Source organism: Podarcis erhardii (genome assembly GCF_964252035.2).
Source record: "Podarcis erhardii genome assembly, chromosome: Z".
NCBI classification, from domain to species: domain Eukaryota; kingdom Metazoa; phylum Chordata; class Lepidosauria; order Squamata; family Lacertidae; genus Podarcis; species Podarcis erhardii.
In genome coordinates this window covers 34,325,382-34,351,890 of record NC_138504.1, presented here as the reverse complement: position 1 = coordinate 34,351,890, position 26,509 = coordinate 34,325,382, and the positions used below count along the sequence as shown (strand labels likewise).

The 26,509-nt window shown below is 46.8% G+C and overlaps 3 protein-coding genes across 3 annotated transcripts in view; 2 read left to right on the top strand and 1 right to left on the bottom strand.

Moving 5' to 3' along the window:
* The window catches only part of PRRX2 (paired related homeobox 2), a 223,758-nt gene that overhangs the window by 98,746 nt on the left and 98,503 nt on the right, over nucleotides 1–26,509 (top strand). The gene's annotated exons all lie outside the window — the stretch shown is intronic.
* On the top strand, nucleotides 1,690–8,732 carry LOC309333538 (torsin-1B-like). The gene is made up of 5 exons (XM_081847210.1): nucleotides 1,690–2,040; nucleotides 2,660–2,925; nucleotides 5,447–5,622; nucleotides 6,965–7,092; nucleotides 8,381–8,732. The coding sequence occupies exons 1-5, from the start codon at nucleotides 1,821–1,823 to the stop codon at nucleotides 8,626–8,628; spliced, it is 1,038 nt and encodes a 345-aa protein (XP_081703336.1). The 5' UTR covers nucleotides 1,690–1,820; the 3' UTR covers nucleotides 8,629–8,732.
* On the bottom strand, nucleotides 11,870–19,581 carry LOC309333541 (torsin-1A-like). Its single transcript, XM_081847213.1, has 5 exons — nucleotides 19,255–19,581; nucleotides 18,178–18,443; nucleotides 17,517–17,692; nucleotides 16,256–16,377; nucleotides 11,870–14,570 (listed from the first exon to the last, which is right to left on the bottom strand). The coding sequence occupies exons 1-5, from the start codon at nucleotides 19,478–19,480 to the stop codon at nucleotides 14,326–14,328; spliced, it is 1,035 nt and encodes a 344-aa protein (XP_081703339.1). The 5' UTR covers nucleotides 19,481–19,581; the 3' UTR covers nucleotides 11,870–14,325.

Here is a 26,509-nt window from a genome sequence, read left to right as displayed (position 1 = left end):
AGGTGTTGTATGTGGACCTCCTCCTCTTCACTGCACACCCCAGGACCACCCTGTGAAGTAGGTCTGGCTGAGAGGCAGCTATTGCACCCCAAGGCCACCTGATGAGCTTCATGGGCCAAATGTGTGTAGGACGTTGTAACACTTCTAGGCAATTGAAACCAGAATAGATAAATTTTATGATATGTGTAATGGTTCTAGGGGTTGCTCGTGCGTAAATCGGTGCAACACCTGGCTGGGTTGCCTGAGTGAACCTTTTCTGTCCGGACAGCCACTCACCCGTGGCTGTCTCAATCGCTGGCAGAATCCGTCAGTGGGCGTTTCTTGAACTTCTTCCAGCAAAGAAGCTCTTTGACGCCTAGTCTCCTCCTACTCTCCCTGCGCGGAAGCCTTCTGCGCAAGGAGGGTGTAGGCAGCGGAGGACCCTTACTCTCTCCGCTGGTCCCTGGCAAGGAGTCATGGGACCGCCTCGCCGATTCCCCCATCTGCCCCCCCCACAGAAGATGGGCTGCCTCTCCCCATCCCGGGGCGCTCTCTGGGACCCCTCCGGAGCCTGCTCTCTCCTTCCGGCCCTGATGGCAGTTCCCTGACAATATGGTTACCAGATTTTTTTCAATGAATCCGGGGACACTTTTTTTTTTTTTTGGAAGCTGAGTAACAACAGGGAGTCAGTAGTGGGGATGGTGAGGCAAAAGATGCTGGGCCCAAGCACACATGCATATTGTATAAAGGTGCAAAGCCCTTCTTTCGCACCCTGTGAAACATAAATGCCCGGAGTTTTTTAAAAACTGGGCAATGACTCCCAAGCCTCCACCGTTCAGTCAAAACAAAGGGGGAAGGGGGCAGGAGATCTGTACCACCAGACGTCCCCGGTTCCCCCTCAGCAGTGGCTGTGGCAGAGGCAGTCAGCAGCCCAGAGCCAGCCTGGTAGCGCAGTTGTCTCTGGCTGGCTTCAAGAGCTGCTTGCTACCATGGCGCCTGCCATTTTTCCTCACCGGAAGCCCCCCTATGATGTGTTGTGACGAGGAAATATGGCGGGTGCCACGGCAGTGGGCAGCGAGCAGCTCCTGAAGCCAGCCAGAGCCAACTGCGCCACCAGGCTGGCTCCGGGCTGCTGAGGCTGCCGTTGCCACGTTTCCCAGGGACAGATTTGCAAATCTGGGGACATTCCGGGGACGGAATATATCCGGGGACAGATTTGCAAATCTGGGGACTGTCCCCAGGAACCAGGGATGTCTGGTAACCCTATTTTATGAACCTCCTTCCATTGTCTGCCCAGCAGGACGGCGCTCAAGCCACCCTGCAAATAAAATAATGGTATTTCATTTGAGCATGCATTTAATAGTTGAGAGTCTTGGGGTTTGGGGGGTTAGGTCGTGATTGTGCGTAGGGTCAGGGTCATCGTCCTGACTTTAGGTCGAGGCTGTGCTGGGGACATTGGCACTACTTCCGGGGTGTCACACCCCCGCCCCGACTTTAACAGCTCTAACCACTGTACTATACTGCTTATATATTTCAACCTTACACGTGCGCGCGCTTTATTATATTATATATTGTATATAACGCACACGAAAGCAATCCATGTGCTTGTTCAGTAACTCCCTTAGCAACAGCCAATGAAACTGGCTTAGCGGTTGCTAGGATGGAAACTCCGCCCCAAACAAAGATGGCGCCGGGGCTTACAGGAAAGGGAAGGGGTCCGCGCGGGGGCTGCTGGGAGTTGTAGTCCCCGCCGTCGTGCTTGCGAAGGTGGGCGGTCGGACTTGTAAAAGTAGCCGCCAGCGCGGGGCACTGCCGGCCCTTTTGCCGGCGCGGCGTCCACCATGCTGCGGCTCCGACTCCGCCTGCTTTTGCCGCCGCCGGTGCTGCTCCTGCTGCTTGGGGCCGCCTTGGGGCCGCCTGAATCGGCGGGGCTGGAGCCCATCAGCACCGGCATCGCCATCGGGGCGGCCTCGGCTCTGACCGGTTACCTCTCCTCGCCCCGCTTCTACTGCGCCTTCGTGGAGTGCTGCCCCGGCGAGGAGGAGCGACCCAACAGCACCGGTACCCGCAGGCAGGGAGGGTGGCTGGCTGGCCCCATAGGGAGCAAAAAGCGGGATGTAGCAGCCCTAGCCCCACCATAGAGAGGCAAGGAAAGAGGACGAAAAATAAGGCAGGGCTGCCCCCCCCCCTTATAGGGAAGTTGGAGTTTTTTTGTTGGGGGGAGGAGAGGGAGAGAGTGTGAAGTAGTTTTGGCCCCATAGAGTTGTTCAATTTGGTTGTGCTGTGTGTTTAAGGAAAGACGTTGCCTTAGAGTCCATCTAGCACAGCATTATCTACACTGCACTCCTGGATTTCTGAAGGATATTCCCAACTGTAGCTAGGTAATGCCCAAGGTTTATTTATCTATTGCATTTATATCCCACCTTTTTCTCCAAGGAGCTCAAGGTGGCATACACAGTTCTCCCTTCCTAATTCAGTCCTCTCAACAACCCTGTGAGGTAGGTCACACTGAGAAGCTGTGGCTGGCCCAAGGTCCCCCGGTGAGCTTCAAAGGCCAAGTGGGAATTTGAACCCTGGTCTCCCAGGTCCCAAGCCCAGCACTCTAATTCCCTGGACCCACACTGAGGGTTGCAGGAGTGCCTCTCTGAAATCAACACTCTCCACCTTTGCCTCTTTGCAGCGCTCCGGCAGAATCTGGACAATAAGCTTTTCGGACAGCACCTGGCGAAGGACGTGATCCTGAAGGCGGTGACCGGCTTCGTCAACAACCCAAACCCTAAGAAGCCCCTGGCACTCTCCCTGCATGGGTGGGCAGGGACGGGCAAAAATTTTGTCAGCCAGATTGTTGCCGAAAACATCCACAAGGCCGGGCTGAAGAGCAAATACGTCCACCTTTTCCTTTCTACACTGCATTTCCCCCATGACCACCAGATTGCAATGTATAAGGTGAGGGTGTAATTGGTTGAGTGTTTTTGCAAGGCTTTATGTTGCTGATTCTAGGCTTATTTTGTTTCCGTTTTACAGAGTGGGCAAATTAGGCAGCTCTCAATCTCAGCTGGAGCTGATGGGAGCTGTAGTTGAAAGCATTTGGCTATCATTGGGTTAGTGAAGGCTGTAGTACAGTATAGCCATGAGTACTGAGATATCTGAATAGTAAAACTCAGTGGTGAAGCACATGCTGCCTCCACTCCAAATACCACCTGCTGGGAATCTCAAGGAGCTGCTGTTGTGGTTAGACCTTGCTGGTGCACCTCCAATAGGCAGCTGGTGGGAACAGGATGCTGGACTAGGTGGGCCACTGGCCTCATGCTGCAGACTCCACTTATATTCTTACGTTTTATGCATGCAGAACCCCCTGTATCTCCCTTGCCCGACAGCCTAGATAACCACTACCAGTTAGTGTTGACAATACTGGGCAATATTGGCAATATTGAATTCAGCTCTTTAATTAACTGTGAAGACTAGAATTTTACTTTATGTTAAGGGGGAGGGCTGTGGCTCGCTGGGACAACACCTGCTTTGCATGCAGAAGGTCCTGGGTTCAATCCACAATGGCATCTCCAGGTCTAGGAATGTCCTTGCCTGAAACCCTGGAAAGCCACTGCAAGTCAGTGTTAATAACGTAATAAATAAATAATAATAAAAAACCTTTATTGTCACTACACCACCTGTGTGCAGTGAAATTAAACGAGCCCCCCCCCCCCATACACTCAGTCTTGTTCTCACTCTGTGTGCTTGCCGGAAGTCAATTGCACCACTATTTTTTTCCATTCAGCAGCCCAACAGCCCACGGATAAGAACTGTTCTTTAACCTCTTGGTGCAGCTGACTATACCTGTTGACAGTACTGAGCTAGATGGATGAAGGGTCTGCTTCCTGTCGTCCTTTTCCAGGGTCCCTAGTCCCCTGAATAATTGAAAGCTTTTTTCCTGACTTTTTCCTGATCATTCTTTAAGGCTTCTTTTTGCATCCATGAGCACCAGAAACTTAAAAGTTGGTCTAAATGAAACAGAGGTTCTCAGGAACGCTGGGTTGTACATGGCATGCTAAACGGTAAGCTTGTGGGGAATCCTAGCTTGCAGAGGGAAACTGAGGTCTCTGTGACTTGCGCCAGGTAGAGACTTCTTCATTTGGAAATGTTTTCAATATTCTAGAAGGGCAGGAGAAGGACCACCCAGAAAAAGAAAAGTTTGGATTTTTTGGATCCTATTGGTATGGCCTTTTGAGCACTCTCGAAAACCAGTAGTGGTCATTTGCCTTCCAGTAAAAGGAGTTAATATAGGAGAATACAGTAATGGAAAGTGAAAGCTGAGAGTTTGTGGAGCTGCTTCCTTTTTTAGGAATGGAAGGAGCTGCCTTATACGACTGTGGTTAAGAAGCCCCCATGTTCGAGAAATTGGTTAGTTGCCTACCCTGGATGGGGTTGCACTCCACCACCGAAGGAGAAAGTTCTCAGTTTGGGGGTGCTTTTGCATCCGGTTCTGTCACTGGAGGCTCAGCCAACTTCAGTGGACAGTTCAACAGCTACGGCCATCCCTGGACCAGGAAAGCCTTGCTACAGTAGTTCATGGGTTGGTTGCTTCAAGACCGAATTACATCAATTTGCCCTGTGTGGAACTTCCCCCACACATGACCCAGAAGCTTCAGTTAGTGCAGGATGCTGCAGCGCAATTGCTGACAGAATGAGGCCTCATCAGCATTATAACACATGTGCTCAGAGATCTGCACTGGTCACTCATTTGCTACCAGGCCATGTTCAAAGTGTTACAGTTTGGGACCACTTTATCTACATCATGACCTTACCCCACATGTGCCTACTTTGATCTGCTTTGATCAGCCAGATTGGCACTACTACGGGTACCATGTAATACCCATTCCACATTTTAAAGAACTTGATCATTTAGTGGGGCAGCACCTGCACTTTAGAACTCCCTGCCTCTTGATATCAGGCAGGCACCTTCACTATACTCTTTTCAGTGCCTCCTAAAAACATTCCTGTTCAGCCAAACCTGCTCACATGCTTAGAAAGTTGATGTGGATTTTAATTTTAGTTAACTTATTGTGTATCATAATGTATTGCATTTTCCCCGTTTCTATGGTTTTATCTTTTTTGCAAACCACTTTAAAGTTGTTACTCTACAGTTCTGTGATTCTGTGAAAAAACTGTGTTGCAAGTCAAACTCTGTTTTAAAGGGTGGTTTTACCCTCTGCCAGGCTCAGGCCAGCAGTAGCCCTCCTGCTGAATGCAGTTTGGAATTTACACCAGTTTACATTAAGCTGGCATAAATTCCACCACTCTCTTAGATGTAAAGATCACTCTGTCTGACTGTTGCTTTGTTTCATTGGTCAATTACTCAAGTAGGGTGTCAGGGTTTTTTCAATGTTAAAATCAGAGCATCCTCCATAACTGGGTTGATGCTGAAGAACTGTAAGATCAACCTTTTATCCTCCTTATCGCTTTGGTCCAGGAGCAATTGCAGAAGTGGATTCGGGGTAACGTCAGTGCCTGCGCCAAGTCGGTATTCATATTTGATGAGATGGACAAGCTTCACCCAGGACTGATAGATGCCATCAAGCCTTTCCTTGACTACTACGAGCAGATTGACGGTGTCTCCTACAGGAGGGCAATCTTCATTTTTCTCAGGTTGGGAATCTCTTTGCCTGCAATCGCAAGCCCTTCATTTGATGGCTTCCATTTGAAATTAGACGGGTCCCGCTGGGTCAGGTCATCAGAGGCTCATCTAGTCTTTTAAACTGGAAGCTCAGAAGCAACAGAGTACAACAGTAACTCTCCCCTCCTGTGGTTTCCAGCAGCTGGCATTCAGAGGTGCTCTGCCTCTGACAGTGGAGGCAGAGCATAGCCAGCAATAGCATTAGGTAAAGGTAAAGGGACCCCTGACCATTAGGTCCAGTTGTGACGACTCCAGGGTTGCGGCGCTCACCTCGCTTTATTGGCTGGGGGAGCCGGTGTACAGCTTCCAGGTCATGTGACCAGCATGACTAAGCCGCTTCTGGTGAACCAGAGCAGCGCACAGAAATGCCGTTTACCTTCCCGCCAGAGTGGTACCTATTTATCTACTTGCACTTTGACGTGCTTTCGAACTGCTAGGTTGGCAGGAGCAGGGACCGAGCAACAGGAGCTCACCCCGATGCAGGGATTTGAATCGCCGACCTTCTGATCAGCAAGTCCTAGGCTCCGTGGTTTAACCCACAGCGCCACCCGCATCCCTCCATCAATAGCATTACCTTTTCCTAAACCTGTTTCAAAGCTGTCCAAGTTGGTGGCCACCACTACCCCCTGTGGGAGTGAGTTCCCTGGGTTTAATAATGTCCTGCATGAAGGAAGACTTTCTTTTATCTGTCCTGAATCTCCTGACATTCAGCTTCATGGGAAGTCCACAAGACTGAATGTCAGGAGAAAGGGAGAAATACTGTTTTATATCCTCTTTCTCTGTGCCATGCACATTTTTATAAACTTCTGTCATGTTACCTCCTACTGACCTTTTCTCTAAACTAGAACGTCCCAAATGCATCCATCATATAGGGGAATTGCTCCATCCGCTTTTGGCTGCCCTTTTCTGAAGCTTTTCCAGTATCCTTTTTGAAGCAAGGCAACCAGAACTGTTTGCGCTACTCCACGCAGAATCGCACCATCAGTTAATTTAGTGGCTTTACGATACCGGTGGTTTTATTTTCAAACCCTTTCCTAATGATTTCTAGCATTTTCCCTCTTCACCACTTTTTAATACATTCCTCAAGTGGGGGTGGGGGTGGGGCTCACCACATACCTACATTCTACATTGCCCGAATTTTTTTTTTAAATGTTTTTAGCATGCACCAAAAGCATCTGACTGATTTCAATAGGCAGGGGGTTCCAAAGTTTAAGTAAGATTGGTTTCTTAAAAAATCAGGATACGTATTGCTGGCTCTGTTATGAAGCATATGGATTGCTAACATGTCTCCCACCCCTTTGGCTTTTCTGACAGTAACGCTGGGGGAGACCTCATCACCAGAGTGACCTTAGACTTCTGGCACAATGGGCGGGACAGGGAGGAGATCCAGCTGAAGGACCTGGAGCCTGTCTTATCCGTGGGCGTCTTCAACAACAAGAACAGTGAGTTTTGTTGGCTTTTCTTTGCTCTCCCCCTTCCTGGTCAAGCAAGAGATTTTTAAATTCTTCCTAACTCAAAGTTCTGTCTCCCATCTGTGGCCCTTTGGGCTGTTGTCGGACCCCAACTCCCATCAGCCCCTGCAACCTGCATGGGAAGTGGTCAGGCACGATTAGAGTTGAAGTCCAACAACATATGGAGGGCACCACAGTGGCTGCTCCTGCCTAGAGTGCCACTGCCGTTCATTGTAGGTAATCCTGAGCTAGATGTATTCTTTAGAATTTATATACTTCTCAGTTTAAAAAACAAATTCAACCATTAGCCAACCAGAGTATATTGAGAAGCAAAGCGGATAGTAAGCCTCATCTTGATTTAACTGTTGCAACAGGGTCCCCACTCACCACACGCAGGAGGGAGGAGAGAACCCTGAACAATAGTATGCAAGCCCTTATATAGATTTTTGAAACTGACCACCCTGTAGCTCAAGACCATCCCCCCCAAACATGCATACATTACAAAAGGAAGCAATCTACAGCAGAAATCCTGTCTGCCAGGATATCTGATAATGGTCACTGATTGCATTACCTGGGCAGTCTGGCCATTCTTTTGTTATGGTTAATAGTTTAGTTCCTGAGTCCCACAGTCACAGGCTCACCCTGTTCATACACAAATAGGCCCTTAAGACAGGATTTGCAAGCAAAAGACAATGGGAAGGCTTTCCCATTTCCTTCCTCCTTGCAGAGAAATGTTTGAGGTCAGTTTGGGAGAGTAAAAATGGCTTCAGGATTGCTCTTCTGTACTATTTCAGACACATGGTTTATATACTTACGTATGTGTTTGCCTTGTACATTTATGAACATTTAATTTATATTTGAGACCTTAGAATTCTTATAACAATATAGAGTTGGAAGGGACTCAGAGGGTCCTCTAGTGCAGGGGTCAGCAACCTTTTTCATCTGTGGGCCAGTCCACTGTCCCTTAGACCATGTGGGGGGGCCGGACTAGCCCACGAACAAATTCCTATGCCCCACAAATAATCCAAAGATGCATTTTAAATAAAAGGACACATTCTACTCGTGTAAAAACACACTGATTCCCAGACCGTCCACGGGCCGGATTGAGAAGGCGATTGGGCCGCATCTGGCCCCTGGGCCTTAGGTTGCCTACCTCTGCTCTAGGGCAGCCCCCCTGCAAGGCAGGACTCACAGCTCAGTTACCACAATATGCAGTCAGAGTCAACAATATCTCCCAGTTCCCAAATCCACTCATTTTCTCAATTTTGCCCTTCCCCAGGCGGCCTCTGGCACAGCAGTCTTATCGACCGGAACCTCATTGATTACTTTGTGCCATTCCTTCCCCTGGAGTACAAGCATGTGAAAATGTGTATCCGGGCAGAGATAGTCTCCCGCGGCAACCCTGTCGACGAGTCAGTGGTCCAGAAGGTGGCCGATGAGATGACTTTCTTCCCAAAGGACGAACGGATCTACTCCACCAAGGGGTGCAAGACTGTACAGACCAAGTTGGACTTGGTGGATATTTGATTTTGATTTTTTTTAATGCCATTAAACCAGAAAGAGGAGGATGGTGAAGGGTTTCTTAAATCTGTTATCCTCTCTTTCTCCAAAGCACTTTTAGAACTTTTTTTTTTAATGAAAGAAAAACTCTGGGTGTGCACTTTTAAAAATATTGTGTGGAGCTCTTGGGAGCTGTTGGCTTTTTGTGGTCACATCTTAGGCATTTCCTCTCGCAATGTGCCATCAAGAAAACAGGTACCACTCTTGGCTTTAGGCAGAAATCACAAGTGTAAGACCAGGATGGCAAACTTGTGGACCACCAGATATTGATGGAGTACATCAGGTGTAGGGAACCTTTGGTCCTCCAGGTGTTGCTGAACTACAAATCCCATCATCCCTGGCTACTGGCCCTGCTTGTTGGGCGCCGATGGGAGTTGTAGTTCAGCAACAACTGGAGGGCTGAAAGTTCTTCACACCTGGTTTGTAGCTCCCTGACTGTTCACCATGGTGGCTGCTTCAAGCCTCAGTAACAATTGGAGATCCACAGGTTGCCCACCCATGATGTAAGACAAGCCCACAACTTTGGACCATAAAGCATTAGCATTCAACAGCTGGGATTTGCTAGGAGTGGCTTTGCCTCTCCTCTCCGCATTCCTCTAGACCAGTGTTTCTCAAACTTTGGTCCTCAGATGTTGTTGGACTACAACTCCCATAATCCCTAGCTGGCAGAACTAGTGGACGGGGATGATGGATGTTGTAGTTCAACATCAGCCGGGGACACAAGATTTGAGAAACACTGCTCTAGACTATGACACTCGGTCTGAAATGAAGGATGGCTAATGCTGTTGTGGCATCCGTACCTGCTCCCGGGTGTCATTTTGGGAATTTCAGCTCATGGGGTCATTGGGAAGCAGAGTGCTTTTCTCCATCTGTTGGTTAAAGCATTGCAAATTGTGCAAGGGCATCTTCCTAGGGAAGCTTGAAGTTATTCAGTGTGCAGGTAACCAGTGGCATGACCAGCTCTCCCTATGGATGGAAGAAAAGGTGGGGTCCTCTCTGTATATGGGACTCTAAAGCTGATCCACCTTCTGCTGTAACAATGCAGTTAGGTGTCAGATTGAGTTTAGGGAAACTGGCTATAATAGGCCATGAATTTGTATGTCTTTGCCCCTTAAATCTCGACAGTCATCCTTCCAGGAACAAAACACTGTCCCTAAAGGAGTGGGGAGTGTTGTGTGTGTGTATAATTTGCCTGTTGATGGGCTGGAACATTACCCTAGAGTTTTTGATGAGGTATGCAGCTTTGGTATAAGTCTGAAAGGGGATTTAACTTTGGGTTCACTGTTACACATAGCCTGGCTGGTTTGTTCTTCCCCAAACTGGCATGCCTTCCCGCCCGATGATGTTGGATTCCCAGTTCCAATCAGCACACCCACACCCCAGCAAGTGTGGTCAGCGGTCAGGGATGATGGGAGTTGTAGTCCTCATCTGTAACTTCTGGAGGACACCAGGGTCAGGCAGCCTGGTTTAAATCCAGGAGGACTAGAACCCTTTCTCTCCAAATAATGCCTCTCACTCATCCTACCTGTATATATTTTGAATGGAAATTAAGGAACATATTTTTTTAAGTATCTTTTATCCCTCTATCCTTCAAAATGGTGATAAAAAATTATTAAAGCTACAGAGGTTTGGAAATGGTGGGGAGAACTTGGTCAATTAACTACTCCCCACTGCAGCAATAAATAGGTTTAGCACTATTTGCCAACCTGGGGCCCTCTAGATGCTTGACTAGGGGTGATGGAAGTTGTGGTCCGAAACATTTGGAGGGCTGCAGGATGGTTAAGGCTATTGTAAGGCTTAATTAAGCAGCCTTTATTTAAAGGAATGAAAACATGAATGTGTGAAATGCAATTGGGATGAGTATGTGTGCCGCAGCAAACTGATAAGTAACTCCAGATGCATATGAACAGACAGAATAGGTTATTCTGCAACTTCCTGTTTGATGGAGTTTTAGGAAAAGTAGACCTGTTGAAATTAACTGTGATTCAAGTTGGTCCTTTTCATTTCAATGGGTCTGTTCTTGAGTGTGACCGATATTGGCTATAACCCTGTGTGTGGCTGTAGAGAGAATCCTGTTTAAGCAGGAGCTGCCAACTGAGCTCTGTCTGGGTGTAGCGGTACAATAAAAAGCCACAGAGCATTCATGCGGCATGAAAGAGGTTGGTTGCATAGTCCCTATTCTCCTGTAGCCTGGACACCATCTCATCAGATATTTTGCCAAGAGACAGAAGTGTGCTGGTTGAGTGTGTACTCACTTTATCTCACCATGAGGTTATGATGTTCCTTCTCATTCTTCACGGGGTTGCCCCACAGCCCTGTAGTGAAATACAGTGACTTCTTCGCCACTTGGGAATGCAACAGCCAGAAAAATCACCAAAGGATAAATTGGCAGTGTAACAACACAAGTTCAGAGTGTGAGGTTTGATTCTGTGTTTCCCCTTTTAAGAATCCAGAGGAACAGCTCATATGTGGCTGAGAAAGGAGATCAGAATCAGTAGTTATGAAAAAATTGAAACTTTTAATTCATTTTAAAAATGGCCAGTATGGGCTAAGTTTTGTAACTTCTATGGAGTGATTGTAGGTCAGTTGCTGCTATCTGTATTAAATCTTTGACAAAAGTACCATAAAACAGGTCTCTTGCCTTTCCTTATTTGCTCAGGTGTTCAAAAGTGCAGCAGTTCTGATACTCTGGATACAAGAGTAAGCTTCAACTGCCACAAGCTGCTGTAGTAAAAGGTTTTTGCGCTCTCCTATTGTCTTTCTGCCTTCTTAATCTTAATCCTCCCTGTGGTTTTGTTCATTGTCCAGGGAGCCTGATTTGTCAAAAAAGCCAGTTTCTAGGAGATGAGCAACTTCACTGAAAGACCAGAATCCTGTGACCAATCAGATGACCCCAACAGCAGCCCCCACCCCCGCATCTGTAATACCCAGCAACTGGCATTCAGAGGCATAATTTGCCTCCAACAATGAGGAGAGAATGCAGCCATATCTGGTCAAATTATGCTGGCAATGCCTTTCACTTATTTGCATGGCAGGGAAGGGGGTGTTGACTGTAAAAGTATCCTACTGTACAATTAGTGTCATTTACATTAACTTGCTCACCCACCAGCAGCAGTTTACACCCCCCCCCCCAGGGAAAGTGGTCCATGGTTTGTGAAAAAGGTTACTTGCCCCTGTTTTAACTCAATAGATGCAGGACAAAGAGACATTTGACCAATTATTTTACAATTTTATTTAAAAAATCAGTTGCAGGAGGGAATAATCAGGTTTGTTCTAAATAAAAAAATCACAAAGCTGCAGTCTTCTCCCAACAGCACCTAGTTCAATTTGCTCTATGTCTTTTGGCTGATTCTGGGTTTGAGGAGGACCAATAAGAGCACAATCCTCTGTGTGCACTTAGAAACAAGTCCCCCTGAGTTCGACAGGGCCTCCTCCCACCACAGAATATGCCTGCCTGATGCCTAAGTGATGTGTTGCACTTAAAATCAGTGTGAAGAAGTTGGTTGTGACAAACTTTCTCACATGTAGTTCACAGCAAGGAAGTTTCACCATCTCCCCACCCTGCAAACACACTTTGTTCAGTTCTTCACTCCTACAGAGGCTTTTGAAAAAATGGGAGTGGGAGTTGGGTAGAAGGGAGGGATAGGGGACTTTCTTATCTAATTTAAGATTGATTTCAAGAGGACCAAAGTGCCATTGACTTTATGTAGGCTTAATCCAATGCCTCAGTTGACACATCAAAATGTGTGGGGTTTTTTTTACTTATGGTTGCTTAAAACGATAATTTGAACTTCTTGGCTGGAAAGTATGTTACAGTGATACTGCCCTGCTACTCAATCTTGTTTCTACATTATAGCAGTTGCTTTGCAGCCATCACTGTGACAGCTGTTACCCCTGGTTTTGTCCTTCCAAGCCACAGTGAAAAGTGTCCCTGTCCATGGTTTGGTGAGTTACGTGCAAAAGTGAGCCATGAAAAAGCATTTCTTCACAAATGCACAGACTTGACACAAAAATGCCCAGTTAAGGGCAGCTGTTAACTTTGCTATACCAAACAGATTCCTCCAGGAGAATTTTCTTGTGTGCCAACAGCAGGATATGACCAAACTCAAAAGTGTGTGTGGCAACCTTTATATTTTTCTCTCTTCCACACTCCTTCCTGCCACCAATGTGAAATTAGGCCACAGGCTGACTGCCTGTGAGCTAGATGCTGCCAAGTGTTGAAATGAGGACCTCTTGACACAAAACTGCATAATCCAACAGCAGCACTTGTGCTTTTCGTAAGATGCACTCACCCTTTGACAAGTGCCTTTTTAACATTAGATTCACTGGCTTTTCTCGAAGCTAAGCTGGAAAAGTAAGAAGATGCACCGAGAGAGCTTTCAGAGGATAGTGCTGAGAACTTGGGAGTTGTGTTCAGTAAGATCGAGAAAAGCTGTTTTCCTTCTGCCCTACGTGAGCTTTGATTTATCAACTGCTCTTCTCCAGCACAAGATTGCTTTATTGGGATGAAAATCCAACACGGCTTCCCCCACCACTCAAAATCAGCCCCTGGAAAGCTGTCACAACCCACAAAACAGCAGGAGTGGAAGTTGTCCCACATGTACTTTAAACCATCCTGGAAACCCATGCCTGTTTTTGCCTCAGTGGTACCAAGAGAAGTGGGAATTAAGGCTGGTAAAAAAAAACCAGCAACCCCTCTCTCCCTGTCAGTGCCACCAGCGACTACTACACACGCCTTTTGATGGAGAGTGCTGTTTTCAAAAAGCCTTTCTGAATTTGCCATATTTGTTTACATATAAATTACTCTGAATATCAAAATCTCTCACAACCCCCTGCATTCTGAGATTTAAGGCAGTGGTTTTTAAGGTTTTGAGGGTCAGGGAATCTTGTGTGTCACACCTTGCACATTGCAAAGGATTCTGAGAGTGGCCTAGAAGGCCACCTCTGCTGACACAGGGCAGTGGGTAAGTTTGTTACACTCCTCACATGTATAAGGGTGCAATTATTCTGCTGCTGAATAGAGATGGGGGCCAAGGTGGAAGCCAGTCTGACCCCCACAAGTATTCCCTCACTGAGGTTTTACCACCCATACTGGCCAATTTGTTGATGAACTGCCCCACCCCCCAAACACTTTCAAAGAACAGAAAGCTACCCCTGCAAACAGTTTGAAAATACCATGTTACATAGCTCTCTCTGCCGCTACTACTGAAACCATTCAAGAAAGAGTTGGCGCTCATGGAAAGCTACACATCTTTTCCTAAACTGCCTCAATAACATTCCTTCATTCCTTGGGAGAAGTCATAATTTTTAAGAAAATTGGAAGGTGGTTCCAACATCAGAGATCTCATTAGAACTCAGTCACAGACATAGTCACTCTCTAGAATACTGGTCCATAAAGCAGATATGGAAAAATTCAGGTGGTTTTCACAGGACAGGCATCAGTAAAAGATGCTCTGGAGTGGACCAAACCACAACACAAGGCCACGAGACTGAGTAATTTGTAGGATCAGGTTCGTCATTCCTTCCACTTTGAGAAACTATTGAGCTGTCTCCTCTCTTTACATAATTTAAAATCTTTTTTAAAAAGAAAAAAAAATTCAGTTTCTCAAAGTTCTGTGATTGGGTTCATTTTCTTCAAAAATCAGGTAATCATAAATATATGCATTACAGGTAGAAATCCAGCTTTGTACAAACAGTCTTGCATCCCTTATCAGAGTAGATCCGCTCTTCTTTTGGGAAGTAAGTCATCTCGTCGGCTACCTGGGTCACAATGTCCTCATCCACCTCATAGTCGCGGGATTCAAGCTCGACCCGAATGCACATTTTCACATGCTTGTACTCCAGAGGCAGGAAGGGTACAAAATAATCGATGAGGTGTTTGTCGATCAGGCTGCTGTGCCAAAAGCCACCTGCAAAGGAAGGTAGCAATCTTGTTTGGTATGGGGAAATATCTTTCTTTCTTTCTTTCTTTCTTTCTTTCTTTCTTTCTTTCTTTCTTTCTTTCATATATTAATTTTCTTTTTGATTTTATCATTTTGTCCAGAATTGCTTAAGGTATAAATACAATAAAATAAAGCTCAATACAGTACACTCCATGCCCAAATACAATAATTTAAGCTTGGTGAGGGACTAAACACATAGTACAGGAAATTATGGCCAAAATCATAACATAATCATAATCAGGCCCATGGGCCACTTAGTCCAGCATCCTGTTCTCACAGTAGCCAACCAGATGCCCCAACATAAAACCCTCAAGTACCCAAACACAAGAGCAGCCCTCTCCCCTCTTGTGGTTTCCAGCAAGTGCTATTCAGAGGCATTTTCTGCCTTTAGTCGTGGAGGCAGAACATATGTAGCAAGTAGGCTAGCCCTCTCCTCTGTGAATTTGTTTAATCCCCTCTTAAAGCCATCTATGTTGCTTCCTGCAAGTTCCATAGTATTAACTATGTGCTGGACCACAAACGGTTTGGTAAAAAGCCAAACAATAACGATTTTGTGTCACTAGAGGTTTCATTTGCGCTACTTGCTGAGCTGGGATGTTCTTCATGTGATCCATGGAGAATTTTTTAGTCGGGGGGGCCACATGCCAGTGGCGGGTAAGACCAGAGGTAAAAGTAGGCAGAGCCAGTGGAGGAACAATGGATGGGACTCTTAACTTTCATACATGCTAGTTTCACCAAACAAAAGCCTGGTTCGCACACCCCAAGATGCTGGTACTGCATACTCTTGAGTACCCCCAGAAAAAAGCACTGCATCATCAAGGTAAGTAAGAGTCACTTTTCAAGGAAAGATTCCAGGCAGCCAAAAGTAGCTCAAGCTGGCCACAGGGTTAAGCTGGGTGGGGGGAAGTGAGCTTGGGAAGCCTTCTGAGGGCCAGAGAGATGGGGCCTGAGAACCTCATTTGGTCCCCAGGCCTACAGATTCCCACCCCTGTGTTAGGCAGCACTGATTTATCTTATTTGCATGCTGCTAATTCACACAAGGTAACATGGCAGTGTACAGCACCATATACACAGCACCACCTTGTTTTATTTTTCACAAAAGTATGGTTTACAAGTACCGTATTTTTCGTCCCATAGGGCGCACCTAGTTTTTTGGGGGGGGAAATAAAGGAAAAAAAAATTCCCTTTATTTCCCCCCCAAAACCAGGTCGGGGAACAGTGGGATGGCAGCGCTCCGCCTCCCTGCTGTCCCCCGAGCTTGTGGGGCTGGCGCTGGGGAGAAGCGCACTTCTCCCCAGCGCCAGCCTCCAAACCAGGTCGGGGAACAGCGGGAAGGTGCGCTGCGCCTCCCCGCTGTCCCCCGAGCTTGTGGGCTGCAGGCTGCTGCCTGCAAGCCTTGCGAGCCCGTGGGAACTCCCGCCGGGCTTGCAAGGCTTGTGGATAGCTTCCTGAAGCCTGGAGAGCGAGAGGGGTCGGTGCGCACTGACTCCTCTCGCTCTCCAGGCTTCAGCGAAAGCCTGCATTCGCCCCATAGGACGCACACACATTTCCCCTTCATTTTTGGAGGGGAAATAGTGCATCCTATAGGGCGAAAAATACGGTATTTCAATCAATAAAAAAGGACTGCAGGTTTAATATCCCTGATTACTCACTGTTTTTGTTATTGAAAACAGATAAGGTCAGGTCCAGGTCCCGTAAGCTCAGGTCCTCCCTCCTCTTTCCCCTCCTCCAGAAGTCCAGCGCCACCTCGGTGATCTTTTCAGCCCCTGCATTACTGAAGTGAGAAAGGAAGGCGTTTTTCAACAAGTGCCAGCTTTTAAAACCTTCCTTGCAAAATTTGTACCAGTTGCCAGTTTGCTACGACCCCAAGTTCAAGATACTAGTACAGTGGTACCTCTGGTTGTGAACAGGATCCGTTCCGGAGTCCCATTCGCAACATGAGCAGAACGCAACCCGCGTCTGCGCTGCGCATGACGTCATTTTGCATGTCTGCGCATGTGCGAGCGGCGAAACCCAGAAGTAACCCTTTCCAGTACTTCTGTGTCACCACGGGGCGCAACCTGAAAAAACGTATCATGAAGCAAACGCAACACGAGGTATGACTGTACTGATATGTAAATCCCTATACAACTTAGGACCATGTTAACTAACAGCAGCCTGCTGGATCAGGACAATGGTCATCAAGTCCAGCATCCTGCTCTCACAGTTGCCAATCAGATGCCTGTGGGAGTCCCACAAGCAGCATTACTGGCTCCAACTATGAAGACACAGCATAACCATCATGGCTGGTAGTCATTGATAGCCCTTTCCTCCATAAAGCTGTCTAATTCTCTTTTAAAGCTATATAGATTGGTGGCCACCACTCAAGGTTACTTGAGAGAACACTTTATCCCTTACATGCCCTGTAGATCCCTGTGGTGAAGTGTCTCAGAAGCCCATTCCGTAATAACTTGGAGTAGGGCCTTCTGTGTCGCTGCCCCAGTTTTGCAGATATGGCAGGTGCTCACCATCTGCACTTTCTGAAAACAACTGAAGACATATTTGTTCTGACAAACTTTCCCAGCTGGATAAATGGATCTTTACTATGACTGCCTAGTGCTTAAAGTTTTTTCGTTTTGTTTTAAATGTATTAGCTGCTTTTCTGTCTTTTCACTGTTTTTGATTACCTACTGTGTAAATTGCCTTGAAATAGCCGTTTAGAAAGCAATTAGTAAATTAATGATAGTAAAGCAAGAAGCTAAGCTGGAAGAAGAAAATTCCCTGCCACCAGATGATCAATAATTTAATGCCTTAGGCTATGGTAATGAAATCTTTCTTCAGGACATATCTCAAAGATGAGAGACGAGAGCTTTTAGCGCCAGCTCCTAAATTTAGAAGTACTTTTGCAGTTTCACGTCTAGGCTTGTTCCTAACCTGAGGAAGATGAAGATAGCTTTCCGGTAAGACACACCGTCCAGCTCCTCATAGTAGTCCAGGAAAGGCTTGATGGAGTCGATGAGGCCAGCGTGCATCTTGTCCATCTCGTCAAATATGAAGACGGATCTTGGGCAGCTGCTCACATTGCCCCGGATCCACATCTGCAACTGGTCCTAGTCATTTCAAAAGAACATGTTCTGTTTATTGACAGTATTGCTAAACCTGCCTTCTCAGCTTGAGGGGAGGGCTCTAAAAATAGCAGTGGGTTGCTTCAAGGGGTATAGGCTTTGAGCGGGGCAATGGTGGTTCTGGCGAAGTCCCCACCCACCCACCTTCCCTCCCTTCTCTCACTCAAAAGTAGGGACACTTCAGCTCAGTGGGAAACTTTTTTCAGACAAAGAGACACATACCCTTCCAGGCAACCTCCTGGGGGTCTCATGCATGTGATAGGCAACGGCCAGAAGCAAGAGTGAGCAATTAATGTACATTGTACTTTTGTAGGTAGGCTAGTTCCTAGTTCCTGCTCCCCTCTCTTGTTCTCCATCTAGGCCAGCAGGAGTCATTTTCAGGGTTCAAGGACATGTTGCAGCCCTTCCCCAGAACCACAGCTGTAAGGAAATAGTTACATCTAGTCTTAAGATGCAATCGGTCTTTTTACCTTGTACTGGGAAATGTTCTGCTGATGAGGAAAATGCAGAGTGGATACAAACTGATGTACAAATTTGCTGTTGAGGCCTCCTTCAAAAAGGCTCTCCACGATTATCCTACTAGCAAAGTTTTTGCCAGTCCCAGTCCAGCCATGTAAGGAGAGTGTCAGCGGCTTCTTTGGGTTTGGATTATTCAAAAATCCAGTAAGCGATTTCACAATCACCTTCTTCGCCAGATGCTGCCCAAAGAGTTGGTCATCCAAACCCTCTTGAAGCACTGGGGGGGGGGGGAATAAAAGGAGTAACTGATTAAAAGAGCATTTTGGAAATCTGAAGTCCTTCTGTGCAAGCATAATTTTTAGCCTGGCAAAGATTAGTGTGAGGAACCCAACCTGTATGAAAAAGCACTACTCCAGTGAGCCACAAAGTAAGAAGAAGAATAGAATTCTAGTGCTGGAAGTGACCCTAAGGGTTATCTAGCCCAAGTCCCTTAAAATTCCCTGAGAAAGGCTCAGTTTCTTGATTTATGAGCAGAGTCACAATTTCTTGGCTCTTTCAACCTTCATATCCAGTTGTTAGTGGGGGCAGGGGTTCCGTGGTCAAAGTGCCTAATGGAGCAAATAAAAAAGGAGGGAAAAGGATACCCACAGCTTAGTAATAAAGCAGGCAATGCTTATGCAGAAGGTCCAAGGTTCAGTCCTCAGTGACACCTCCAGGTAGGGCTGGGAAAGATTCTGTCTGCAACCCTGGAGAGAGATGCTGCCTGTTGGTGTGAGCAATACTGAGCTGTATGGACCAAAAGGTTCTCCTTCCCTGACAACTGCACACTCTTTCCTTTCATCTTCTTCCTGTGATGTCACAGCAGTCACCTCCCGACCCACAGAAACACTTAGGGCAGACCCCACGCTGCTACTCCCCACCCCTTCCCTGGCACCAGTGGGAGCATCTGCTTCCACCTTCCTTCTCTGATGTCAGAGCATGCACACCACTCACCTCTGAGCAGAACTCTTCCCACCTGGGCTGCTGCACTCTGACGTCACAGAACCCAAAAGCGAAATTCTTTCCCCCGCGCCCCCCATCCAGCTCACCTGTCCCGCTGCGGGCGCCAGGCTTGTGGAGGCAGCAGTGGGCGAAGTAGCAGTAGAGCTTCGGGTAAGAGATGATTCCTGTGAGGGCTGAGGCGGCGGCGCCGGCTATGGCCAAGCCCAGGCTGATGGGCTCCACCGCCTGAGCGGTCGCGCTCAGCTGCCACAGCAGCACGGCGGCGCCAAGCACGAAACGCCTCCCCGCCCGGCGCGGGGGAAGGAGCTTCATCGCCGCCGCCGGAGGACGAGGAGCGGGGCCCGGGAGGAGCAGGACCCCGCTGCTTCCCCGCTGCCCAGTTTGCCTCAGAGCTGGCACTTCCGGTTCCTGGAAAAGCAGGGAAGTTAAATTTCCGGCTCCGCGGGCGCCATCGTGGTGCCGGGCAGGAGCAAGGGCAAGAGTAAATGATTGGCGGAGCGCAGAGCCAGTGGGAAGCGGCGGAGAGAGTATCACGTGGGTTCGACTTTCTCCCTCCGCCTCCTTCTTCCTCTTCGTTGTTATTGTCGAGTGTTAATTCGCCACGTGGGTTACTCGGAAGCAAGCCCCATGCTCTTTGCATTTTTTTATTTTTTTTTGCTACTTTGCATGTTTGCATGGGAGGCTGCTGAGAGAGGTAACTGAAGGGTAAAAAACTAGTTTAAATATCTTTTCCATTTCATTATGTATCATTTCCCAAAAGCTAAATAAAAAATTTTTCCTTCCAGTAGCACCTTAAAGACCAACTGAGTTAGTTCTAGGTATGAGCTTTCGTGTGCATGCACACTTCTTCAGATACACTGAAACAGAAGTCACCGGACCTTTCTATATAGTGAGAAGGTGGGGAGGGGTATTACTCAGAAGGGTGGTGGGAATGGGTGATTGGCAGATAGCTGCGATGAGCCTGTTGCTAAAAGATGAGCCTGTTGCTAAAAGATGAGCCTGTTGCTAAAAGAGCTTTTAGCTTTTTCATTTTTTTTATATGTATTTTTTCGTATGTCCACATCATATGAAAAAACGTCCCTTCATTATGTTTACACTTCCAGCATTTATTTGACACAGGATTGCACATATTTGCCAATTTATTTGGCATTAATATCATTTTCCTATCATTTTCCTTTAAAATAAAACAGGCTGTAAATTTCATATCCACTTGCCACAGTTTTTCCCATGAGACCATGTCAATTAAAGGTAAAGGGACCCCTGACCATTAGGTCCAGTCATGACCGACTGGGGTTGCAGCTCTCATGTCGCTTTTTGGCCAAGGGAGCTGGCGTACAGCTTCCGGGTCATGTGGCCAGCATGACTACTGGCGAACCAGAGCAGCACACGGAAACGCTGTTTACCTTCCCACTGGAGCGGTACCTATTTATCTACTTGCACTTTGACGTGCTTTCAAGCTGCTAGGTTGGCAGGAGCAGGGACTGAGGAACGGGAGTTCACCCTGGCGTGGGCATTTGAACCGCTGATCTTCTGATTGGCAAGCCCTAGGCTTGAGGAGGAATTAAAGAACCTTTTATTGAGGGTGAAAGAGGAGAGCGCAAAATATGGTCTGAAGCTCAACATCAAAAAAATGAAGATCATGGCCACTGGTCCCATCACCTCCTGGCAAATAGAAGGGGAAGAAATGGAGGCAGTAAGAGATTTTACTTTCTTGGCCTCCATGATCACTGCAGATGGTGACAGCAGCCACGAAATTAAAAGACACCTGCTTCTTGGGAGAAAAGCAATGACAAACCTAGACAGCATCTTAAAAAGTAGAGACATCACCTTGCCAACAAAGGTCCGTATAGTAAAAGCTATGGTTTTCCCAGTAGTGATGTATGGAAGTGAGAGCTGGACCATAAAGAAGGCTGATAGCTGAAGAATTGATGCTTTTGAATTATGGTGCTGGAGGAGACTCTTGAGAGTCCCATGGACTGCAAGAAGATCAAACGTATCCATTCTTAAGGAAATCAGCCCTGAGTGCTCACTGGAAGGACAGATCGTGAAGCTGAGGCTCCAATACTTTGGCCACCTCATGAGAAAAGAAGACTCCCTGGAAAAGACCCTGATGTTGGGAAAGATGGAGGGCACAAGGAGAAGGGGACGACAGAGGATGAGATGGTTGGATGGTGTTCTTGAAGCTACCAGCATGAGTTTGATCAAACTGCGGGAGGCAGTGGAGGACAGAAGTGCCTGGCGTGCTCTGGTCCATGGGGTCACGAAGAGTTGGACATGACTAAACGACTAAATAACAAGGCTCTGTGGTTTAGACCACAGCACCACCCGTGTCAGCTAAATCTGCTTTTTAACATTTACATTGGTTTTCTTTTATCTTACTATATTATGGAAAACTTTAATAAAAAGGAGTTCTGCAAAAGAAAGGAAACAAGAAATTCCTCTCTGTCCCCTACCCATAAGCACAGTCAGAGTTCAAAGACACATTTCAGCCATGCATGGCTTTTGAGTGCTGAATAGAAACCATCCCCCCCAAATAACAACAGATCCCACAGAGGCAAAATATATATGATCTGGCAATTCTAATGTTTGTCCAGCAGAGGGCAATAGATGCATTCACAGCATTTCATCCTGGTTCATAAAAAACCCAAACCTTTCCCCCTGTACAGCAGAATTGAGTGATTAGATTGCAAAACTTGATTCCTATTTAGAATCATCCAGGCTGCCCTGCTAGGTAGGAAATCCCCATACACTCTTTCAATAATGCTAGAACTTGGGTCACCCAGTGATTGTCAGGAGGTTTCGGGCAGAAAAAAGGAAGGCTTGTCTTCACACAACCTATAATTAGAAACCAAGGAAGGTGTTTTATTTATTTATGCCACTGAGCTATAGTCCTAATACTAAATATGCTGGCATATATTGAGTCAGATTCTTGGCCCATTCAGCTCAATACTGTCTACACTGACTGGCAGAGGTTCTTCAGGGTTTTGGGAAGGGGACATTATCAGCCCTGTCAATACTAAGATGGGCCAAGGGTCTAACTCAGAATAAAACAGCTTGTTGTGTTTTTGTTTCTGAACTGCGATAGCTCAGTTGGTAGAGCATAAGCCTCTTCATCTCAGGGTTGTGAGTTCGTGCCCCACGTTGCATAAAAGATTCCTGTACTGCAGGGGTTTGATACATGATCCCCAAGATCCCTTCAAACTCTACAATTCTATGATTCTAAGATTAATACTACTTGCTTTCCATTAGCAAAAAAGGGGAGAGCTCATGACTTGCTGGTTGTAATGGATGATACTGACCTAGAGGACGGTATGATAATTTAAAACACATATTCAAGGCTACTAACAAATCAGAAACTTCAGGCAATATTTAAAAACATGTCACATTTCCCATTCTGAATGGCAATCGCAAAATCAAAATGTTCACAAAGGCCAAATGCAGTAATAATGTCTAAAAGCAGTATTGAAACTCAAAACACTGTCCTAAATGAACCAGAAGCCTTTGAAAACAGCTACTTCTTCAAACACACCTCACTAAAAACAGCAGAGTGACCTCAGCTGGGGTCAAGGGACCCAGAGTAGGGCCCCGTCTGAAAACCGGAGCATGCCAGAACTACTACTTAACAGTTGGTGCCTGGGGTTGCTTCCGTCTCTCCCTTTTTCCTTGTGTGTCATGTCTTTCCGATTGTAATCCTGTGGGTGTAGGCTGTCTCCTTGTAATTTTAATGTGTGCCTCCAGGTGCCTTTTCGGCTGGAGAGCAGGGTGCAAATGCTCTAAAGAATTTTTTTTTTAAAAAAAATAATCAATATCAGGTATGAAATTTCAGAAAGAGGTGCTCTCCTTTAAAATGCACAGGTCCAGCTAACATACCTGGGTGCCACTTGCCAGCAATGTGTGGAGCCAGAGGTGAAACTGGGCAGAGAAATATATGTAAATATTGTTGTTGTCCAGTTGGTTGGTTTCTGCAAACACACGCAAACACCCCCTAACTATTCTTCATCCAGGTGAGCGAGTATTGTCACAGTTCAAGGAGACATCCCACACAAGGAGGAGTGGTCTGGCTCGAGAGGGTATGTGACGCTGGGGAGAGTCCTAAGGGCTACATGAAGAGGGCTGGGGGAGCACATTCTTCCACAGGACCTTAAAAGTTTACCATCCCTAGTACTTGGCAACACCGTATTTTGCCCTGAACTGCCCTGATCTTCCCAAATCCTTTCTGATTTTACAATGTAACTTTAAAAGGTTCTCCTATATTTGTTCTATCTCTTCATTTTGTGTCTGAAGTGGAACTGATTGATCTCTGTTCAGCCTTGTTCAGACCCCACTAGAAGTCCTGTGTGTCTAGTTCTGGACACCACCATTTAAGAAGGATATAAACAAGCTGGAATGTGTGCAGAGGAATGCAACAGAGATGATCAAAGGTCTGGAAACCAAGCCTTATGAGGAACGGTTGAAGGAGTTGGGTGTGCTTAGCCTGGAAAAGAGGAGACAGAGGAGATATAATAACCATCTTCAAATATCTGAAGGGTTGTCATCTGGAAAATGGAGCAAGCTTGTTTTCTGCTGCTCCAGAGCGTAGAACACGAACCAGTGGATTTAAATGACAAGAAAGGAGGTTCTGACTAAACATTAGGAAGAACTTTTTGATGGTGAGAGCTGTTCAACAGCGGAACGGACTCCCTCAGAAGGTGGTAGACTCTCCTTCCTTGGAGGTTTTTCAAGAGAGGTTGGGCAGCCACCTGTCAGGAATTCTTCAGCTGTGATTCCTGTAAGGGGTGGACTAAATGATCCTTGGGGTCTCTCTGAAATCCATAATACAGTGGTACCTCGGGTTAAGTACTTAATTCGTTCCGGAGGTCCGTTCTTAACCTGAAACTGTTCTTAACCTGAAGCACCACTTTAGCGAATGGGGCCTCCTGCTGCCGCCGCGCTGTTGGAGCACGATTTCTGTTCTCAACCTGAAGCAAAGTTCTTAACCCGAGGTAATATTTCTGGGTTAGCGGAGTCTTTAACCTGAAGCGTATGTAACCTGAAGCGTATGTAACCCGAGGGACCACTGTACTGTGATGTCCCTGACCAATGAAGGAGCCTGGAGCAGAAGAGGTGAAAAATGCAGAAAATATTCTTTTTCGGGGCAGTGGTGGGAGGAAGGGGCATTTAAGCCAGTGGTGTTGGCCTGTCCTACAATGCTACCACTGGCAGAACAAGTAAGCAAAGATAAAGCATAAACCTCCCAGACTAAGAAATCTTTGTCCAGGTCCTTACAGGAGTTGGAAATGAGTGGCAATGAATGATGAGGTGTCCCAAAGCTCAGGTAGGGAGGCTTAATGGACTATGAAAACGGTAGAGCGGTCTCATTTTGGGTTTCTAATAAAAAAAGTATAAGCCTAAGCAAAATTTATACCTGCTTGTGAAAGTTGTGCTGGAAACAAAAGAGGAGCAGATCCCCCCCCCCAAACCAAACACACAAGACTCCCTTCACTCCGTATTTGCCCAGAAAGTATTGAAATACTTGGCTTTAATAGGGCACTTTCCTGCCCATGACCTGCAGTTTCCTGAGATGCAGAGTCAACTCTGTTGGGAAATGCCAGCTGCTACTGGTATTATGCAACATTTTAGCTGGATAGAATATCATAGTGCATACAAGTACAGTGGGAAATTTTAGGTGCTAAATGCACCACAAGGTTTGTGCTGTCTGAATCAACATGGTCTGGGTCATAAGATGTCTTTGTTCAGATTGTGTTCAAAGGTGGACTTGCTTAGCAGTTTCCCAAACAAAGTCCTTTGTGTAGTGTGCATTGTTAAACTGTGGAACTCACTTCTGCAGGAGGCAATGACTGACAACCACCAACCTAGGTGGCCTTAAAAGACGACCGGACAAATCCATGGGGGATAAGGCTACTAGCCATGGTGACCATGCTCTGTCTCAAGGATCAGAGGCAGGAATGTTAATAATGATAATAATGATGATGATGATGATGATGATAATAATAATAATAATAATAATAATAATTTGTTATTTATACCCCGCCCATCTGGCTGGGCTTCCCCAGCCACTCTGGCCAGCTTCCAAAAAATATAAAATACTGTAATACATCAAACATTAAAAGCTTCCCTAAACAGGGCTGCCTTCAGATGTCTTCTAAAAGTCTGGTAGTTGTTGTTGTCTTTGACATCTGGTGGGAGGGCGTTCCACAGGGCGGGCACCACTACCGAGAAGGCCCTCTGCCTGGTTCCCTGTAACTTGGCTTCTCGCAGCGAGGGAACTGCCAGAAGGCCCTTGGTGCTAGACCTCCGGGTAGAATGATGGGGGTGGAGACGCTCCTTCAGGTATACTGGACCGAGGCCGTTTCTGAATACTGGTTGCTGGAAACTGCAGGAGGAGAGAGGGCTCTTGCACTCCGGTCCTGCTTGTGGTCTTCCCCTATTCAGGGCATCTGGATGGTGCACTTTGAGAACAGGATGCTGGCTAGTGGCCTGATCGAACAGGCTCTTCTTCTTTTTTTAAAGACAGACTGGAGAGAGTTGCAGAAGTTGGGAGATGCTGTGGCCAAGTCTGGGAAGCCTTCCAGGGCCCTTTCAGGCCACGGAACAAGTCGAGAAGCCACCCGTCCCCCCCATTCTCCCCCCTTGCCTGTTGTTTATTACAGCCCAGGTCCTCTAAGAGCCTTGCCTCTTGCCAGACCTTTGCCGAGGAATGTTAACACTTTTCTGCCTTCCTGTGGCTTATTCCTCAAGGCCTTTCAGCAAGTTGGCTCCTTCACTCTGCCTGTTTCTGCTCTTAATTCCACCAGCCCTGATTGTGTTTTATGTTCCCTTTCATCGGCGGGTCAGATTGAAAGTTAAGATGTGTCAGGGCGAATAATAATAATAAAAACCCCCACTCCTTTCCAGGGTCCCTAAGGTCAGCTTCCTAGGCATACTCTTGCCTTCGTCACCACTCCATGGGTTGTCTTGGAGATACAGAGCGGCTCTCTGGCCTGACCTTTAAGCCCGCCTGGGATGGAGAGCCGGCTGCCAAGTTTTTCCACCACTGGCTCTCTCCTCTGCCTTTAATTGCAGCCCAGCAGCGTAACCAGCATTGCCAACGTTTTGTTTCAAGATGATGGGCCCTCTGGCTGGGGCTCATGCTTGGAGCCAGCATCAAAAATAGCAATTATGGGGGTAGACCCATAACAGAATTTGTCAGGATCCATCCTGGTGCCTTCTCAGTGGAGCTTGATAGATCCTGGAATTTATTTCTTGGGCTTTCAGACCTGGGGTTATATCTGACATTAGTGCTGTTTGAAGACTGGTTACTGTTTGAAGACTATCCCTACCTGACTGGAAGGATACTGGAAT